Source organism: Drosophila suzukii, chromosome 3 (assembly GCF_043229965.1).
Source record: "Drosophila suzukii chromosome 3, CBGP_Dsuzu_IsoJpt1.0, whole genome shotgun sequence".
Classification (NCBI taxonomy): Eukaryota; Metazoa; Arthropoda; class Insecta; order Diptera; family Drosophilidae; genus Drosophila; species Drosophila suzukii.
In genome coordinates this window covers 19,828,567-19,849,552 of record NC_092082.1, presented here as the reverse complement: position 1 = coordinate 19,849,552, position 20,986 = coordinate 19,828,567, and the positions used below count along the sequence as shown (strand labels likewise).

The following is a 20,986-nucleotide window of genomic DNA, read 5'->3' as shown; positions in this document are numbered from 1 at the left end:
AGAGTTAAAAATTGGTTTGATACCCCTTATGGCAATTTAAATCAACTGTTATAACCCTATAACTAAATTCCATAGAGAGCAAATCAAAAAATACATAATCTAATAAATAAAACAAGCAACAAAAATGGATCTTTGATAAAACAAGGGATTGCTTTACTTTACTTTTGTTATCTAAACTAAACCTTATAGGGTAGTCAAACTGAATGATACTAACTATATAACCATCTATCTGGCTCCTGGGAGTCCAGTGGTCCAGTGAGTAATACTATAGGGACACGCACAGACATACACGCTTAATTAGCTACACACGCACACAGTAAAGGCATAATCTGATCCTGATCCTGATCCTGTTTCTGATCCCCGCTCCGATCACGATCACCAGACAAGGCTCCTGGCCGCCGCCGGAAGGCCGCAGATGGCGTTGTGGACGGGAATGGCCAGGAATCCGGCCAGGGCGATACCATACGAATCCGACTGGACCACCATGGCCATCGCGAACTGCTGGCGCTCCGGCGAGATCTCCTTGGACATCCGATAGAAGGTGTTCACGTAGGCACCGCCGCCCAGAAGTCCCTCCCACAGGACGATAGCGAACACGATCCAGATGCTGGGCGTGTACCACCAGATGACCTCGGTGAGGAAGTAGACAACGTTGACCAACTGGAAGACGGACATTAGCCAGATCTTGTCCAGCTGGAAGACGTTGACCGAGGAACGAGAGATGAAGACTCCGATTTGGTAGTCCACGTTCAGCCAGCGGTACTGCGAGTCCTTGTCCAGGAAAATGTCCTCGAAGTAGACCAACTCGAACTGAAAGATCAAGTGAGTATGTGATATATGTTAGATATATTATATAAATGATAGCAAAATATTTAGCTTACCAATCCCTGATTAATGAAGTACTCGAAGAAGTAAACCAGGCAAAGGGGCAACATATACTTGAAGAGGTGCTTAATGTAGAAGAACTTCTCCTTAAAACCAACCAAGGGCTTCTCGTCGGTGATCAGGACTTCCGTGGACTCAACTGTCGTAACTGGCAGGATATCAACCTGCGGACGACGCAGCAGCAGCCAAAAAGCGAAAGCCTCGATCGCAGGGAAGATCAGCATGATCAGCATAGTGTCTCTGGGACTGAAGTCCAGAGATCTCAAACTGGCATAGCTCAAGGAACCGACGACTCCGGCACCACCAGTTCCGGATGACCAGGTGGATATCACATTCCTATACGAAAGTTAACTTATTAGAAAGACTCTTCTGAGTGACTTTTTTCACAAGAACTCACTTGTTGTAACGCGAAGAATAGGCCAAAAAGGTGGTCTCTCCAATTCCACTGCTGGCTGATGTGATGATCACTCCCAACAGGGCCATCCATTCGGCATTGGCAAATCCTACCAGCAGGAAACCAGCTGCGGAGAAAGCAACTGCCAGGGCTATGCGAAAGCTGGAAATAAAAACTATATTTATTAGCATTTATTAAAACCACGAGACCCTTTCTTTTTTAAACCTTTTCCAAAAGAAGTACGGAATTTTTTAAAGAGGAAACTAGGGCTATACTCACTTGACCCAAAACGGAAAGAAAGGCATTAGTATCTTCACAAACAATGAGGGCAGCACATCAGCCAGCAAAATAGCCCCCGTGGATACCAAGTGACAATTTCTACCCGACGAGCTCTCTTCACTTTCATCATTCTGTGAAAAAAATAAAAAATTTTTAAGTTATTACATTTATCTTAATTATATCTTAAAGTATGTAAATTTATTTGTTTAATGTTTAATAAAAAGATCGATAATATCTCACCGGATTAAACTGCTTGATAATATCGTGGGCAGCACTTAGCATCACCACATACCCGTAGTTGTTGCACAGACCGAGGATCCAGTAGGACGTCAGATCCCGCCAAAGGCCCCGATCCTTAGGAGAACTGTGAGAGGCATCTCTGGGGGTGACCACCACTTGGGGATCGTGTTCGGCCTCGGCCTCTTGCTGCTTGCTTGCCGTCATATCGAGCCGGCAAACTATAAGGAGAAAAATTAATTTGTTCTTTAAAATGCATAGTAAAATGGCAAAACCATCTAGTCCTTAAAATGTTTTTATTATTTTATATATATTGGCGAAAATTCTTAAATAACCTTTTATTGATTTTAATTCTGGTTCAGAAAACCGGAATTTAATCAACTTTACTTGAACAACAGACTCGTGTTCCTCAAATACGAGTATTGGCAAAAACTTTTCCACCTTTTAAAATTTAAAAGTTCTGATTGCTCTTAAAAAAATTGCACTCTGTTCAAGTTATATTTAAACTAATTGCTTAATCTGTCGAGCTGAGCCTGTGCGTCGTGGGTTTTTAAATTTAAAAAAACGGTTGATTTGGAAGTCAAGAAAAATTCAATAAATTTATAAAAAAAATAAGCATAATCATTTCAGTAACTAAATTATACCTGCTTTTTCAGAGGAAATTATTATTTTTACAAACGAATTCATTGGTTTGTTATTTACCTATTTTGTATTTCTAATATCTTTAAGTACTTATTTTTTCACCACTATCCATGATTTATTTATAGGTATATTTTAAGAAAACATTTTATTCTTTAAATAATTATTTTACACGTAAAGTAAACGGATAGGAACAAAATAACTTGTTTCTCGACAAATTTTAAACATTTTAGAATGTAGTCTTGTGTTTTTTGAAGCGTTTTGTTTTAAGAGTAGAAAAATTAATTTAGGGGAAATAAAATAAATGTATCAACTATAATAAAAAAAACTCAGCACTTGCCAAATCTGTGCGCATTGTTGTTTGTTTAAGAGCAACTTTACCACTTTATTTATCCAAAAGCAAATCTTGCTTTTAGCTGCAACTGAATGAATTTCCTACTATCGCTTTGAAATCACTAGTTTTTATAAATTTACTCACTTTAACTTAGGCAACAATTAACTAAATTCTCTTCCGCAATTAAAAGCTCTTTTAACTCTTCAGAAAGAAAATGCTTTTGCTCTCCGCAAACAATGCACTCTTAAGTTTCTGTTTACCTATTGTGAACTAGTATTTGCTCGTGTCGAGTTTAAGCAAATTGTTTAATTTGTTAAGCTGAGCATGTGCGTATTCAGTCTTGAACTTGACAAAATATGGTCACTAGGGAAATCGCTACAGTAAATACACTGGACTTTTGTTGGAAGATACGTGCAAAAAATGATAAAAAATATACAAATTGTATTGAAGGTAGTAAAAGACAGCTGTTTAGTTGAGTCTCAGGGTTTGACGGGTTAAAAGCCTCGTTATTTAAGTAGTTAAGTGCCTTGAGGCATATTTTCACAGCACGTATAATTTCTATTTGTTTGCTTACATTTTTAATAAAGTAAGTCTGTTACTTTACAAATTTCCCAGAGTAAACACACTTTAAATATGATTTATGACCATCTAATTAGCAATGGCATTTATGCAAATTTTTACTTATTTTAATAAGGTGCTACAGGTGATTTAAGTAGACTGAAGGGGAAATTAATCATGTGTGACACTACCGGATATCATATAGTATATTTAGATAAACAGTTTTTTGGCAATGATTTGGGCAGTGCAAAGTGCAGATTAGTCAATTTGTTTACATCCTACAGAACTTGTGACTGATAATAGATTAAAGAGGAAATGGGGGAAAAGGTACAAAACCGGAAAGCGATCAATGCATATATAGACCATTCACCAGATATATTCCCATTTTATGAAACCTTTTTACTTTAACGCCCCTGACTGATAGCTTTAATTATCCAGATCATTCGAGTTGACCTTGCAATAAGCTTATTAAAAATCAAATTGAATAATCAACAACTAGCAACAAGTGCTGTTAGCCAACGGAGTTAAAGCAAGCCAACTGGCAAATAATTAAAACAATTTAACGTGCGAATTCAATTTGTTCGTGCCGTATTATATGAAAAACTTCTTAGCGGTCTTGCATTTTGTTAGCAACTGACTCATTCACAAGATTCACTGGATCCATTTGCGCAGTTTTAAAGTTGTTGACCCATTTCGCAGTGCACTTTCCTATCCGATTACATTTGCTTGATATCCAAAAAATTCGATACCCGACCGAAATGTATTTCGAAATATCGTTGGTAAGTTGAGAATGATAGATGAACTTTTGCATGCCTTGCCTTGGACTTCAAAATAATAGCACAGCGAAAATTTGTGTCAATTTTCTATTTTTTCTAAAGATTATAGAATAATTTCCCAGGAATCTAAAGGCAATGCTTGTAAGGATTTATATTTCTTAGATCCATATATTTTATAGCATATTGACGAAAGATTATTTAATAAAATATCCTTTTTGCAAAGGTATATTGAAATTTGATTCTAAAATCGAGTCCTAGCTTATTTACCAAAAATGTTGAAATAACTAAAGATACTACACATCCGGTTATAATTATCTGATAAATACGTTGTCTGTATAAAAGGCTACTTGTTTTATTCCTTTACTGTTAAATTATCTTTCCCAACTTTCGTCAATCACTTTGGAGTACAGCCTTACGTTTCTAGCACTATTTTCCGGTTAGTTAGTTCTGAGGGTTCGGATTCCGAGACCTGATAATAACGGCAACGACACCGATTCGCGCTGCGAGGCGTTCAATGAGTGACTGAACCTGTGCAAACCCTCCCAACTGAACGAGAACCAATACCAATCGGCGACAACAATGGAGCCAAGCGAATGGGACCCCAAGTGCGAGGTATCACGCGAGTTGCCAGCGGCAGCATGAAAAGGTAAAGCAATTGCAGATGCAACAAGTGCCAAAGTGCCGATCAGGCAGGTTGATGTACGTAGATCGGTAGCAGGTAACACACATTGCACATATAATTTAATTCAATTCAATTCGATTCGATCTGATTCGATTGAGGAAGGCGGGGGAGTTGAGGTCGGTCAGCGAGCGTCACGTTTTTCAGGTTGGCAAGTGCCTTCGCTCGGGGTTTCTACACTCTTCAATAGTGGGGAGATTACGATAAGATGTTTGAATTTCTCGATGGCGGTGATCTCCGAACCTTGTGATTGTTTATGGTGGGAAAAGCTTATCAGCTTAGTCGTCTCTGACATTCTTAGATCCCGAACAAACCAATAATCGAAATCGTATCGATTAGATTTCAAAGATATTGTGTCATCGGGCTCTTGAAGATATACCAAATTGCCGATAGCTGAGTCTTTACTTGAAATTATAAATCACATTTTTGCCAAGTGTTTTTAGGGTACTAAGTGTTTCGTTATAGTGTTTACTCCTAGTTAGCTGCTAATTAAAATTCCAGCTCGTTTTAGTTGCTTTTAGTGTTAAGTTAGGCAGTTTAAACGCGAGTAGCAAATTGCGTTGGCTTATAAGCTTTGTTTAGTGTTGCTACTTTTAATGTAAGTAGCACTAATCATTGTTCAGTTTATTGTTATACTATCGGAGCACGTGGCGTATGCGTAATCTGAAAATACCTTAAAACAAATAACAACTGTTTTTTGGGACAAACAAGAGTTTCAAAAGAACTTCGAAAGAAAATAAGAAAAGGGAATCACTTTTTTTGAAAACATTAACACACGTAACAGTACTGAGGTTATTTAACTCGATACAAAACGGTTAAAATATGCAAACCACATTTACCCGTCTAACTGGAAACGGAGGCTAATTTTAGAATTATTTAATTTGAAAAGTATATCTGTACATTTTGCGAGGTACTTCCTATGCTAAGATGGCAATAAATCCGAAATAAAGTGCAATAAACATTTTTGCCCCGAGTGAATAACAAACAATCGCTGTGTTGTACGTACACTTTCGAATTATTTCCGGCTGCCAATCAATCCGCTGGAGCAATGAAAACCTACTGAGGACTTGTCGAATACGGGCCTAGAATACGGCTCTACAAGCTGCAATCGACATTATCATTATCGTAAAGTGGGCAACAGATTAAATTACAGATAAGATGTTCGCAGCATTGGGCCATATAAATCTTAAGATATCACTCGGCAACGGCATTTCGTATATGACAGGCTTTGGTTAACAGAAAGGGTAATCAAACTGATGATGGTGGGAGGTGAGGGTCATAAACTGGCTCTCTTTCTATATCCAAGCAGTACACTTAAATCTAATTATCGGACTAGCTGGGAGTTGCCAATAATAAATTAATTGGGTTCTGTTTCCGCTTTTGCAGGGAACTTAGAAACCGTTTCCGCAATATTATATCTCCCTTGGCTGGCGAATCCACCGTTTAAATTAAATCCGTTTGGCGCTCATTTAGCACGTACGGAAACCGCCAAAACCAATTTCACACCGCAGCCGCAAAGCAGGGAACACTTTTTTACTTTGCCCCTGGGTTATACATTGTATTTCAAAATAAAACATGTTGTTGACAAATGGCAAAATAAAGTGGTTGAGGCTGCCAGGGAAAGGGAAACCCGTATTCACTGCTGTAAATAATTCACAATTGCCTGTCAATTTCGAGTCACTCCAAAGTTGTCATCCCTGCAAAGGGAAAGTATCCCTTATGGGGCTAACTATGGCCAAAGCGAAGGCCTGTCGACAGCAAGATTGAGTTGACAAATTGTCAAGGCAATTTATTATAGTAATATGTAGGGAATTCCGGAATGCCAGCGAGTGCTGTTTGGCAAACATTTGTGTCAGTTGCAGTTTTGCAGTCGTCAGGGAGTCATTTAAGTAAAGAAAGTCTGCAAATGTCAACTTGTGAAATATTTCAAAATATAGTTTTAGTACATTTAAGCTATCAATATGTTAATCTATTTCTCTTACCATTTAATACTGTGTTTTCCACTTCCACTTACTCATATTTATTGTACAATCAATTTCGATAAAGCTTTAGCACTTCCCATTTAATATATGTCGCCTCTGGCGAAAATCATTAAAATCCCATAAATCATGGTGAGACAAAATGCGATTGGTGCGGTGGGAAAACTACTGATTTTGGTTTTGGAAATGGTAAAATGCGAAAACCAGAGCACACTACTGGTAACTATACATTTATAATAGGCCGTATTAGGCCCACATTCTGTTATCTTCCATTCACACGTGGCCATCGGGGGAACAAAGTTTTCAATTCGAATGTGGCCGGGCATAAAAATGCAAATAAAATGGCCTGGGGGAGAGTGAATAAAATCATAGCCAAAAGTAAAAATGGAGAATAAAAAGTAACCGCCAAACACGAAAAGTTTTTAATGCAAATACGAAAATCGCATGGAAACATGGCCACCACGTCCTTTGAAATCCCCTCTATCCATCCCTCCGTTTAACGAGGCGTGCTGCAATTTTCCGGCGCGAAAACAGGAAGTGAGGAAAAGCGTTCGCCCCTGCATAATTTCGCGATGCGAAAAGTTAACGCAAAGTGTTTTTATTTTCTCCTGGGTGCAAATAGAGTATACAGTTGTTTCAGCAGCTTAAAGGGATTTTAAAGCACTACGTGAGATAGATGGGTCGGGTGAGAAAGCGCTTCCAGGCCAGTTCCACCAGCAGAATGATCACGACCAGGATGTCGGCGCAGATTAGCATCAGGAGCAGGGGAGCCACGTACTCCATTCCCACGGTGATCACGAAGTTCTGGGCCACGCAATGGAGCTTCATGTGGACCCAGTAACTGCGCTGCTTCCGATAGACGCCAGTTTCTAGAACCCTAAGGAGTCTGAAAAAGAAATGGTGTGACCACATCTTTATAATTGCAAGTTTTGAAATCAAATAGTGTGACCAGGAATGCAAAGATTTAAAAGCATTCAAAGCATTTTTAGGTGATACTCAGATAATTGCCGAACAAGGCTTTACGAATCATAGTCCAAATTGTTTGTTAAAGTTCGAAAAAAGTTTCCAGAAAAACTTAATGGTAGTCTCTACGCACACTCACCGCAGTCTGAAGAGCTCCTTGTACGTAGAGTTTCGATGCAAGTGCGTGTAGAATAACTGCTCGGGTCGGAATAGAACCTCATTCAAGTCGCATATTTGTTGGGCCGTAAAGTATCGCTCCACGTAAGCATAACCGGAGGAGGTCTCAAACACGTAGACGTAGCCAGGATTGTCCCTAACCCTTAAGACACCTTGCTCAGCAGGCAACCAAAGCTCAGGATTCATTGTCTGCGTGTCGATTTTGCGTTTTATAAACAAATGGATCTCAGGAAGTCTTGAGTACTGAAATTAAAAATGTTATACATATTGGAAATTAATGGGAAAAATGTAAACTAACATTTAGATAGCTCTTGGTAAATGGCAGAGGTTCTAGGCCCACGGTCAAAGAACTCTCCGCCAGCTGCTGCATCGTCTTGATTTTTGACTTAACGGGGGAACTGAGCAGCGAAGAGACCACCACCGAAGTGTAGTAGTTATACATGATAAAGCTAATCAGGAACAGGGCAAAGTATATAAGTCTTCCGCCGGCGGAGCGTGGAATCAATGACGAACTTTGGATGCAGGCAGCCCCAAAACTGATCAGAAAAGTGGTGAGCAGCGAGGGCAGGTAATCCAATCGCCAGCGTTTTCGCATCCGCTTGCACTCCATATAAAAAGTGATCCACAGGAGGACTCCGATAAGCGAGAGCACTCCCCCAAAGAGATACCAAACCAATGGACTGAAGGGCTGCAGGAATACGTCTCCCCGTAAACCGGCATTGTGAGGAGTTCGGAAAATACAAACCGACCGGAAGAAGCCCGTCTCAATAATGGCTGACAAATACTTGAGTCTGCCTTCCGTGGCCAAAGAAGGAGTGGCTGTGATATCCGCAGACTGATCCACCACTGCACCCACCGATCCACCCACAACATCCGACTTGCTCCAGCTATCTGAAAAGATGAACTTCATCCTGCAGAGTATTAGTAGAACACAATTAAAAGAGGTCTTATTTCCCGGTCTAACAAACTTACTCGCAGTGTAGCAGGTCTCTCAGGATTAGGGTCAGATGAAACCCGAATCTGGCCAATGAGTCTATGTGGGTGTCGTTCTCCTGGCTCAAAAACCTAATAAGTTCATCATCCGACCAGGTGAGTGGTCGTTGGGTGACCACCGTTGCCACTAAAAGAGTTCTTAAACTCATTTACTTTTATCTATAAAGTGAAAACTTACCTCTCAAAACAACATCCGTTAGCTGCTCCCTGTTTCCATATTTAGAACGCTTTTGCAAGGAACTTAGATACCGAATCCTACGACATTCATTTGGGTCACAAGCCATTTCATGGGATCCTGTCATATTCAGCTGACCACCAATGATTTTGCCATTGTTGTAGACATCATAGACGGCATAGACAACCGAGGAGTAGTTGGCCTGAAACTCCTCCTTTACATAACTTACATCCGCATCAATGGATACGTTAAACGGTGCAAACAGTTCGTAAAACTCCAAATCAGACTGGTTGCCATGCAGAAGCCAATGGTAATGCTGATTGTAGATCTGCTCCCGACTGGCCTAAAATAAAGTACAGCTGAAAACAAATTATAACTTTACGGTGTCGTATAGAATCGAACCTCCTCCAATAATTCCTGGGCCTGGTCACACTTTATATCCACATAGATCCCTAAGGTGGGTTGCAAATGGCCCATGTAATTGAGCTCTAAGTGTGACCAGTTCTGAACTCCCTTCATTTGAACAAACTGATGATAGGCAAGAATGGGATGAATGGGTTTGGTGAACTGCTGAGCAAACTGAAAACCTAAAAAGAATAGAAAGGGTTTACCATTATCAGAAGTGAATAGAAGAAGCCTGCCCACTTTCATCGCTCTGCCAGCAGTGAAAGAACACAATGAATCCAATCCGCGACTGCACGAGATTGTCCAGAATAAAGTTGGCCAACTGCACCAGCTGCATTGTTGACTTATTCACTTTGAATTTCCTAGGCCGAAGGTCCCTTTTATATGGCCAGAGAGTCCTCCAATTTGGCTGTCAACAATGTGCGTTGTTTGTTTTTAAATTGCCCGAAATTGCTCGACAATTGCCGATGACCTTGGCATGGGCTGCTTACCTTAGCGGAGAGTGCAGTGGCGGTACCAGATGACCTCCAATCCCAGTAAGCCCACACAGAGAATCATCGCGCCCAGCAGCAGGATAAAAAGGGGAGCAGCGTACTCTAGACCCACGGCTACCGTGTGGTTATGCTGGTAGCAATGGAGCTTCGTTTGCATCCAATAACGCTCGTGCTTAAAATGAACTCCAGTCTCCAGCATCCGTAACTCACTAAAAATTGAGTATGGGAATAAAGCAGGTTATAAATAGTTGTAATCTCTGCTTTAAAATGTTATGATTAGACAAGAATCAAAATGAAATGAAAATGAAATAAGATCGCGAATTTTTCGGAACCACAAAACAAATCTTTTTAGATTTACCTTAATATTATAAAAAAACTGTTCTATATAATATGGTATAACAAGATTGCAATGAAAAGTCGTGCAATTGTTAAAAGAGTAGTTGCTCGAAACCCACCAAAGTTTAAATAGCTCCGCATAGGGCGACTTCTTGGCGACGACCGAGTGGGTATGAGAGGCATCGCGCAGCGGAATCTCGTTGAGCTCACAGATCTGGTGGGGAAGGAAATGCTTCCTCACAAACTCATAGCCCGTCGCCACGCCGGTTATGTAGACGAAGCCCTCTTGATCCCTCACCGACTTGATCCCATCCTCGGTGGGCATCCAAATGCGATCCGGCGATCGTTTGCTGCCGAGCACCTTGTTCCGATACAGACTACGCACGTCCGCCTCCTCGGAGGTCTCCACATAGGTGCGGGTATATACCGTTGGCTCTATGCCCACCTCCAGGCTGCTGTCCGCCAGTTGCTGCAGAGTCCGGATGTTTGACTTGATTGGCTGACCCAGCAACTTGGACACCACAATGGAGGTGTAGTAGTTGTACATCAAAAATGAGGTCATCATCAGGGCAAAGAAGGCCATTCGCCCGCCCATCGATCGTGGGGTAAACCAGGCCCCTTGGATACATCCTGCTCCAAAGGAGAGCAGGCAGCTGGTCAGTAGCGAGGGCTTCCACTCCTTACGTCGCTCCAGAATGAAAGTGATCCAGAGTAGACAGCCTGCCAGGAGGAGCAAAAGTGCGAATGTCAACCATACTCCTCCGCTGAAGGGCTGCAGGAATTCCGTAGCACTTAGGCCAGCGGAAACGGATCGGGGATTTCGGAACATGCAGATCTCCCGGAAAACACTGAACTTTGTCAGGGGCTGCAGAAATATACCGCGATCAAAGGAATAGATGAAAGGAGCTATCGCCAAATCAGCCACATCCAGAATGAGATCTCCGATCATGCCGCCTGTGGCATTGCCATCCGACCAGCGATCTCTAAATATGTACTTAAACCTATAGTTTTGGTTTATATAAAGTCACCATTCTCATTTCAAGAATCAAAACTTCTCACTTGCAGTCCAACATATCCCTCAGGGGTTGTCGTGCCTGATAACCTATTCTACAATACGTATCCAGGTGAATTCTATCTTTGGCCTCCATAAAATCAAAGATCTTTTCTACGGAGCTGTTCAGCGGTAAAGCGGTAACCTGTTGGAAAACTTTTACAAGTGGAACGTATAATCTCTAAAAAGAGCACATACCGCAGCAGTGGCTCTCATGGTTAATCCAGTGAATGACTTTCTATGCTGCAGGGGACTCCTTGTATGAAGATCACTCAGATATCGCTCAAGTCGACAGTCCTGCTGATTGCACGAAATTTCCCGATCGGCTGTGATATTTAATTTCCCACCAAGTTGTCTTCCCTTATTGTACACATCGTAGAGTATAAAGTTATCTGTGATAGGATCGTGCGTAACATAGGTAACATCAGCATCAACAAAGAGCTGAGCCTCCTTAAAGTGAGTTTCTAGCTGGGGTAGGTTCATGGACCTATCGTAGATAAGCCAATGATACCGATGACCAAGAAGTCGTTTAGAACTGGCCTGTAATTATTTTTTTTTTAAAATACTGATTCAAAATAATTAAGTCTATTACTTTCCTTTTCCAAAACAACACCGCTTTGATTGCAATTAATATCCAAGAAAACCCCCAACTTAAGAATATTGTGATTAAGAAAGTCATCCTCCAAGTAGAGTTCCGAGTCTAATGTTTTGAATTGCGTGAAAATATTTCTAGATTGCGCCAAAAATGCTAAATGTGCAAGTGCTAAGACAAGAAGATTAAATTGGATGTCAAAGAATTACCACAGAATTATCCACTCACAGTCCCTTGACCAGCAGTGCAAAATGAGGACATGACTTAACCTAGCCATGTGAAGAAAGTTGTATAAAATAAAACTGTGCAATTCCAGCATGGTAAGAACTCGAACAAAGAACTTTGCAATTAATAATACTGATTATGAGTCAACAGGGGCTTTTATAGGGCACACATAATGCCAGCAGAACGGACATAATACAAGTCAATTACTGAGTGAACTTGACTTGACAACTTAATGGGTATGCGAAAATAAGTTATCGACAGGCCTGTCTAGTCCAATCAAAACTAAGGCCAATTTTCAGGCAATTTAACTAGTTTACGAACTAAAAGTCACTTACCAAGATTATTAAAATGTTTTCCTTTACTGACTTTGGGGGAAAACCGTACCCAATTTCTTTTTGGCATAACGTGCACAGCAGATTTCCACAGCCAGGATCAGTAGGGCCAATAAGTAGGCCACTAGGAGGGATATAAACAGAGGAGCCGCATATTCCATGCCCACCTGGATCACAAAACTATTGGAGAACGTGTGCAACTTGGTCTTGCTAAAGAAACGACTCTGCTTCGATATGATCCCGGTTTCCAGCATTCGGACCTGGATCTGGGTGAGCAGCTGTCGATAGGTGGAGTTCAGGTGAACCATTCCGTAGACGGCACTCTCGGGTCGCAGGATGATCTCATTCAGATCGGAGATCTCGCGCGGCAGGTAGTGCTTCTCCACGAAGTGATACATGAACGAGGCCTCCGAGGTGTAGACGAATCCAGGCTGATCCCGCACTCGGATCACTCCCTCCTCCGGAGAAAGCCAGACGCTATTGGGATCGCGCTTGCTCTCCACCTTCTGTTTGTACAGGCTGCGAATGTCTGCACGGGGCGAGGATTGGGAAATAAGTTTACTTGTCAGTCCACAAGTTTTATAAAACACTAGCTTAGTGCTTAGTATTTTAAATAAATAAATTAGTTTAAAATGTTGCCTTTCTTATACTTGGGTCGAAAACAGATACTAGAAACTATAAGTACCTAAATAAAATAGTCTAAGCTATTTAAATATGTGCTATATACATACTTTATATACTTTGTGTTAAAAGTTTACAGAGGGCAAAACAAGTATACCAACATTTCATATAGAATTATGGAACAAATTGTACTTTGCGCACTGTATATCACTTACATTTTATATAGATACATTTTTTTCTTCGCTATTTCTAGCTGGTCAGTGAATGTGTTAAAAAAAAACTTTCTTAAAATCCACCAAAAACTATTTCCAGATTACCTTAAGTTGCTAAGTACTTACCACCAGATATGTCTTGGTAAAAGGCACCGTGTCGAAACCCACTTCCAGGGAGCTGTCGGCCAGCTGCTGGATCGTCCTGATGTTGGAGCGGACTGGAGATCCCAGCAGAGTGGACACCACAATGGAGGTGTAGTAGTTGTACATAAGGAACGAGGTCAGCATCACGGCGATGAAGGCTAATCGACCACCAGCCGACTTGGGCATCAGATAGGAACCCTGGATGCAGGCAGCTCCGAAACTGATCAGGCAACTGCTGAGCAGGGATGGTATGAAGTCCAGACAACGCTGCATCCAATGCCGCTCCAGGTGGAAGATCAGCCAGAGCAAGACGCCAGCGAAGATCAGGAGGCCGGCGAAGGCGAACCAAACGCTCGGCATGAAGGGCTCCAAGAACACGGCCGCCTTGATTCCCGCGTTGTGTGGCGTACGGAACATGCAGACGGCCCGGAACTGGGCCTGCTCCGTCATGGGATGTACGTAGTGAAGGCGATTCCAGGAGGGAACGAACGGGGAGGTACAGAGCTCAGCGGATTCATTGGTCAACATGCCGATTGCTCCGCCAAAAGCATCCTGCACGCTCCAGGTGCCGCACCAAATGTAGTGCAGCCTAAAAAATATTACAAAAAAAATAAATGTTATAGGAGGAAGTAATGAAAAAAATATTATGTATCTACCAAAAAATAGTAAAGAAATACATCTACCCTGGGTTCTAAAACTGATTTTATCTTTCTACTGTTTCAAGTTTAAGTGTTCTTGAAATCAAGCGTAAAGAGTTCTTTGCTTGTTGTTTTGAGAACACATTACTTTCGGTCTCGTTTACGTTGAAAAAAATTAGAGAGACATTAACTCTGCAAAACCGAACACGATTGGAATTGAACTCTACATCAGTACAAGTTCAAACTGTCCTTGGGCTTAAAGAGAGATTCCGGTGACACCCCGGGATGAACATTTTGGACTCTGCGTTTTAAAATCTTGTTAAAAGCTAACTTTTGCTTACTTGAAACCGAGCACTTCCTGAGTATGCATGATAAGCCGATTGCCAATGCGAGAAATCGAGTCCATGTGGGAATCTCTATCGCTATTGAGGAATTCGAGAAGGTCCTCCTCACTGGAGTTAATGGGCAGAACAGAAACCTGAAGGAAAAGTATCAATGACTTCATTTTCATTTCAGTTTTTAGCCAACTCACCAAAGCAGCCAATCGAAAGGTAACGCTCGATAAATCCAGGCGATGCTGCAGTCTGGGTCGCAAATGCAAATCACTGAGATAATCCTTAATCTGGCAGTGACTTCGATTGCACCACAGACTCTGGTCCACCGTGACGTTCAGCTTGCCCCCCAGGTGACTTCCCTTGTTGTAGACATCGTGCAAGACAAAGAGCTCCTCCTCCGGACGACTCACATAGGTCACGTCCGCATTTAGACTGAGATTGGCTGCCTCAAATAGCTGGGTTAGCTTGGTAAAGTTACCCTCCTCATCGTAAAGCAGCCAGTGCAGATTTTGGTTATAAAGACGGGCACGACTAGACTAGAAAGGATAGCGTTAATTTTCAATAAAAAGATATCCCTTTTGATATAAAGATTTTAGACAATAAAAAAATGTTGATAGAATTACAATTAAAGCCCCACCTGATTTGTTATGAGTTCAGCTTGGTCGCAACCCAGGTCCAAAAAGACACCTAACCTGACTAAATCACTATCCAAATAGTCCTTGTGTATGTTGGCCAAGTTTTCAGGGTCCTGTTGCAGGTCAATGTATTGCGAAAAAATGCTATTCTCATTCAGCATCTTAGCCAAAGGTAAGGCCTCTGAAATATTAATTTAAAAACTCATGGGAAGATTTAAATATTCATCTAAGATCCATAGCAAAACTTACCCTTTATCGACCAGCAGTGAAATACCATTAGATTGCTCAAATTGACTTCCAACAGATTGAAAACTATCAACCGATACAAGGAGAGACTGGCCATCTTGACGGCTTTCTTGGATTTTGGCAAAATGACTTACCCTTTTATAGCCCAAAGCTAAGATGTCGAACGAGGCCAATTAAGTAATTAAAGGCAAACTTTTGGGGACAGTCGTCAAATTTTGAATTTTGATAGACAGGTCCGTGAAATTTTGGGTCCAATTTTGGCCGTGGAGCAACAAGTGTTTTAAGAAGGGCGCCTGCGCAGGATTCGGTAGCGTAAACAAAAGTGCAGGAGGGATTTATGAATGAAAGGCTGGCGGTGGGTGGGTGCTAATGGATTCCTGAGCCGGGCTGGTGGTGGGTGGGATTGTGGGTCAGGAGGGCAGCGCCGCAGGCTTTAGTGATTTTGCGCCTTTTGCATGGTGCCTTGCCCCATCCCCACCCCAATGGCACCCTGCCACCCAGCGAATGCTGCACCATTCAATCTTCTGGCCTGGTCACAATATCATTTCGACTCAGTCTGCGTTGCGCGCTTGGCGCGTTTTGACGTATCTCCGAATCTCCGCATCTTTCTCTGGAAATTCACTCGGTCCCCGCTTCAGTTCAGTTCAGTTCGATTCGGTTTGGTTTGATTTTTGCCTTGGTTGGTTCGCTAGTTTGTTTATTTTCTCCGCTCGTTGTCGCTGTTATTGTCGTTTGGCTCTGGAGACTTGTGTGTATTTTCGGTACGATTAGTGCGGATAGATTCGACACAGTCATGAGGGCTGAAAAAACACAGATGGAAATGATTATTTCCAAATCATCGTGTTATTATTGTCTGTGAAAAGCTTCAACGTATCCCAATAAAATAAATAAATCAAAATAATAACGAAATCATTGTTTTAAAATTTAAATCAAATAAATGAGGTGCAGTGCTTTCAATTTAAGATTTGAATTTATTAGTGTAATTGTGTTTTATACATTAAGACAAAGGAGCGTAAAATAACCAAACAATTTAATGAAATCAACTCATTTTTTATTAAGCAATCGGTCCTTAATATTTTAAAAAGCTGTTTTAAAAAATTTATAATATTGCATACATTTAACTTATACGAACATCCACCATGGCGTATGCGCAATATTCGAAAAATTTTAATCATTGTATATTTATAAAAATGTTCTGTTAGTACGACATATTATTTTTGAACCTTACCGTATTAAAAATGTTGATTTGTACGTATACAAATTTTAGCTGAATACCATTTATTTAAAAAAACGTTTACCTTTCGAAAACGTTCTATATAATTTGTTTTCTCGTCAAGATTTTTTTTCTCAACCAATTCAAAATGCATGATTTCGGACCATTGCTGATCTGTCTATATTTAAAATTCGTATATTTATTACTGAACTCTAGGGACAGCAACCAAACACAAATCTGTTTCATTCTGTAGCAAACTCAAGGCACAGCCTATAATTGAACTGTCAAACACTAATTGCATAACCCTCCCACACTTTAGCTATTCTGTGTTCCCATAATTGAGTGCCAATTAAACTGTCCAAATCAACCTAATTAACAAGGTTTACATAATTTAAAACAAAATATATTTAAAAGTGATAGTGGTAATTAAACATCAAAATCAGTACATTCCATTTGTCCCATAATTGAAATAAATATATTTACATTTAAAATTCAATGTTAAGTTTCGTTCGAAAAAAACCCAAATGAAAATATTAAGAAGCAATTGAAATGTGGTCATCCGCATTGGGCCAACAAATGAAAAATTCACAATGAACCACAAATATGACATTTTCGATAGAAACAACTAAAACAACATGAAAGTGAACTGCAGAATGAAAACTGTGTTGGATGGCAGAGACTGCAGACATCGAGTGCAAATAAAATGCAATTATCGCTGATTTAAACGGGCATTAGAGAATCATAAATTTTCCATGAGCCCCACATGGCCGCAGGGTGTGGGTGGAAAATTCACTCCAACACCCGCAAATAATCCACCAGAGGATTTTGGTAAACCAGCAGAACGAAAACGAACTATTAACAAAAACTATTTACTGGGGGAATTGATTGGACGACGGCATCCGGATGGAAAACGAAAAGAGTCAGAGCACGAGTTATGAAATAATTTTAGCTCTTAACTTCTAGTAAAACTAAAAACCCAGAACTTATGAGCATAAATAAAAACTCAAAAGGTTAAACAATTTGTATGTGCTGTTACTTTAGATCTTACGAAAAGTGTGACTTAAAGACTTAAACTTAAAGACGGACAGAAATTAAACAATCCAGAAAACTATTTATAAGTATATTCAAATTTATTTCTAAGCATAAGGGTCGCCAAAGAATTTCTTTCTGAATTCAGGCAGAATTTTGCCGGAATTTCACATAAGCCAATATTAATTCAAGCTTAAGGTTAATAAGGGGCGCTCCGATTAACAATAACAAGTATTAATTTTAAAGTCTTCCTCTAAAATTGCTTTTTTATTATCCTACACTTTAGTTCTATCAGAACGTTTTTTCGTTCATTATCGCATAGTTTTAGGCTTTCTTAGACGAGTTTTTTTATAACATCTTGTACTGCTATCCTGCCTTTCAAAGGCTTTTATCTTTTTTGGCAGATTTTGCATTTTTTGTTGACGCCGCTTGAGGCTACGAAACATCTCTTAAATAGAAAAATGCAAAGCATAAAAAGCGGCAGTTGGGGCATCGCACTCTTGAGATTTACATTGTAAAGTGATCCCCTCGCCTCGTCGTCTATATATAGTACACAGTATAGTACATGATGCGGGTTCACAAAAAACTGCATTTAAATTAATTGAATTTTGTAGATTTTTTCGTCGAAGGGGCTGTCCAAGAGCACCAGATCCGACCATTCTGTCCTTCGGTTCTATTGCTCTTATTGAATTGGTTTGGGGATTTGTTGGTTGACCCACAAGTCAAGATTGTGGCGTGTCTGGTGAGGCAGGCACCACAAGTTTACTTAAGCGTCATCCGAATGCGTTTTGTGTGTCATTATTTCAAAGGGGAGCGGAGTGGAAGGCTCTTCCATTTCCATTTTTTGTATGCTCTTCTGCATTTGTGTTCATTAAATTTGCAAGTAAGTTGAAATGTTTTTGTTTACTTCCACAACTGCCCTGGCCAGGCCTGACCAAATGGAATGTTCAAAAATTATAAATGAGTTTGCGTTCCCATTAGTGTGATATAACAAGAGAGCCCACATTGAAGGTTAGTTTCTACAGAAACCCGATTTCTGCTGCACTTGAAACTTTTAAATCACAGGATTGCATTTAAAGGATTTTTAAAGAAATCCTTACTAAACCCCGCGTTTTACTACTACCCACGTAATGGATTTTTAAATACATTTTTTTTATTATTACTAACTATTTAAAAATAATTAAACTAACTTAAATTTGTATTATACTTCCTTTTCTGAACTTTTTATAAATTTTTATAGCTATTTTGCACCTATTTCAATAAATTTTCAAAACTATTTTTAAAAATCATGAAATCTATAACTTGGAACGCGGCATTTCAATTTGATATTTTTAAGTTATTTTTAAATCATCTGTATCAATAGATTGAAAATAGCCATATTAGCTGGAGTCTGTGTCCTCCAAATTGGTTACTCAACAAGGGAACCCACTTAGCAGAGACAAGAGCAAACATTTGTGCATTATAATGCCCCGACAAGAGCGATTCAGCTGCATTTCACGCTTCCCTAATCCTCGCCAGCTCCATTCGACAAACATTTCCGCAGAACGTGAGCCAGTTGGGGAGGAATATCCGTATCCGACAGGGCGCAAAAGCTAAGGGAAGCTGAGATCGTGAATTCCGGGGACTGGGAACCGGGCACGTGCTTGTCGCTCAACTGTAAAATAATTAGAGCAATTGCATTGGCCTAGGGCCATAAAGTTCGTGGTGGGGCCATCGCATCCCATTGCAGCCAGCAAGCTGACCGCAGAGGCGAAATTTTTGACTTTCATTTAATTAAAATGCGATTTTAATGCTACTTAGGTTAACTGAAAAACTTGCGGCATCATTCTCATTCTCATTTTACACGCAAGGCCGCAAAGCCGTGAACTAAGCTGCTCATACATATATTATTCCGCATGCAACCGAGCGCTGTGGCAAATTGAAGCGCTCATCTCATTTGCAGGCGAACAAATAATAATGCCAGCAGCCTGCTCCCGACTTCCCATATAAACCACCTGCTGCTGGGGCTTCCGATGAGCCACAAATTTTTGTGGGCTACCCCATAATGCACTCAAAGATAGGCACCAGATGCCAGGCACATCAACAAAATAAGGAACTCTTTGTATTTTAAGGGGAAATCCGGGACTGGGGGATACCCTTTACCTTCTCGACTGAAAGGGATCTATTTGAACAAATTGTTGTACATGTATTATGGTTAGTGTGTTACCTAAAAATATTTTTGTTACTTTTTATATTCAATATCTATTAATTGAAACCATCAATTAAGCAAATCTTAAGCTTAATGTCAAGGTTAGGCAAGCATTTCTTCATTGCACAAAATATTAAGTGGCAATTAATTAAAAAAAATTAAGATTAAAATATTTGAATTGCCAAACTAAAAACGATTAATTTGTTTAGTTCAAAATAAGTATTGACTAAGTCCCGCCTAATTAAAATATGTCACAGCTGTAACTAGTATCTGCGATACTCCACATACCCTTATTTCCAAGTGAACGCCTTTCAACAATGCATTTCCTTTAAAAAAATATATGGCAAAATATTCCTTAGCAGGCAAATGAGTATACAAGGAGGGATGGGGGTTTGGGAAAGGGTACCGTCAGCAGCCTTCAAAAATTGAGTGCAATTTCGACGCTGATGAGAAAATGCGTTGAACGTGCTCAAGTTGCTCTCTGCCAAACCGAGGGAAATTGTTGGCAAGGCGAAAGTGGGTATTCCTACATTTAACTTTAACCCGTTCGCACCAGTTAACAAAAGGCGTGGAAAACGAAGACGGCTAGGCTAGAAATTATAAACGAAAAGGATGCTTTTCGGGGATGTCGGTTGATGTTTGTGCTTCTGACAGCAATTTGCTTGTTTGACGCAACTTGGCCATCAAAAAGCATAAAGTGAAGTGTAATTAACAGCCAAATAAAGGCAAGTATGTGGCTCTGATTTCAGGATGGACAAAAAAAAACAGAATTTATGGGATAGCTGCTTAATTTGGGGAAAAAGGTTGTAGTAAAATGGGTATTATATTTCTAAGCTAATGAATAAAGCCTAACAAAGTTGTTTATGACTTCTAATTTAATTTGGGTATAATATATTTTAAAATTTTATAAAATTAAAGACATGTAAGTCCCAACCGAGATTTTTATTGAACACATTTCAATTCTCCAAAAAATCAAAATTCACCACAATTGCTATGGCATAAATGTTTACTTGCATCCGAGTGGCTTGGAAAAAGCCAGGCAATCTATTGTCCTGAAGTGATGGCTTGGTTTTCCAATGTGACAAATCAACTAAAAATAATGTGAATTTCCTTCAGGCTAGGCCGTAATTAGCTGGCACAAGCGCCTAATCAAGTGGCAAGTAGCATTGACGTCGAGGCTAAATATGCAGAAGATGCTGGCTGATAGCAGACGGCCGACTTG

At 40.2% G+C, this 20,986-nt stretch overlaps 3 protein-coding genes across 7 annotated transcripts; all 3 read right to left on the bottom strand.

Annotated features, from left to right (window-relative positions):
* Positions 1–125: 125 nt before the first annotated feature.
* On the bottom strand, positions 126–5,912 carry Cln3 (CLN3 lysosomal/endosomal transmembrane protein, battenin). Of its 2 annotated transcripts, none has more exons than XM_017075402.4 (6): positions 5,788–5,912; positions 1,799–2,016; positions 1,559–1,689; positions 1,283–1,441; positions 882–1,221; positions 126–810 (listed from the first exon to the last, which is right to left on the bottom strand). In XM_017075402.4, the coding sequence occupies exons 2-6, from the start codon at positions 2,000–2,002 to the stop codon at positions 376–378; spliced, it is 1,269 nt and encodes a 422-aa protein (XP_016930891.3). In that variant the 5' UTR covers positions 2,003–2,016; positions 5,788–5,912; the 3' UTR covers positions 126–375. The 2 variants fall into 2 exon arrangements, with proteins under 2 accessions (XP_016930891.3, XP_016930890.3); XM_017075401.4 differs by lacking the exon at positions 5,788–5,912 and adding an exon at positions 4,519–4,672.
* Positions 5,913–7,342: 1,430 nt separating this feature from the next.
* On the bottom strand, positions 7,343–11,917 carry LOC108017647 (Ionotropic receptor 75a). Of its 4 annotated transcripts, none has more exons than XM_070996639.1 (7): positions 9,965–10,177; positions 9,471–9,655; positions 9,072–9,411; positions 8,873–9,020; positions 8,199–8,811; positions 7,863–8,143; positions 7,343–7,646 (listed from the first exon to the last, which is right to left on the bottom strand). In XM_070996639.1, exons 2-7 carry the CDS (start codon positions 9,585–9,587, stop codon positions 7,424–7,426), a joined length of 1,722 nt encoding a protein of 573 aa, XP_070852740.1. In that variant the 5' UTR covers positions 9,588–9,655; positions 9,965–10,177; the 3' UTR covers positions 7,343–7,423. The 4 variants fall into 4 exon arrangements, with proteins under 4 accessions (XP_070852740.1, XP_016940246.4, XP_070852741.1 ...); XM_017084757.4 differs by lacking the exon at positions 9,965–10,177 and adding an exon at positions 9,714–9,846; XM_070996640.1 differs by lacking the exons at positions 7,343–7,646; positions 7,863–8,143; positions 8,199–8,811; positions 8,873–9,020; positions 9,072–9,411 and adding exons at positions 10,423–11,304; positions 11,363–11,499; positions 11,553–11,917 and having other exon boundaries at positions 9,965–10,176.
* A 71-nt stretch (positions 11,918–11,988) lies between these two features.
* On the bottom strand, positions 11,989–15,432 carry Ir75c (Ionotropic receptor 75c). Its single transcript, XM_070996645.1, has 7 exons — positions 15,338–15,432; positions 15,091–15,269; positions 14,651–14,989; positions 14,460–14,596; positions 13,464–14,069; positions 12,507–13,049; positions 11,989–12,117 (listed from the first exon to the last, which is right to left on the bottom strand). The coding sequence occupies exons 1-6, from the start codon at positions 15,429–15,431 to the stop codon at positions 12,530–12,532; spliced, it is 1,875 nt and encodes a 624-aa protein (XP_070852746.1). The 5' UTR covers position 15,432; the 3' UTR covers positions 11,989–12,117; positions 12,507–12,529.
* Positions 15,433–20,986: the final 5,554 nt, after the last annotated feature.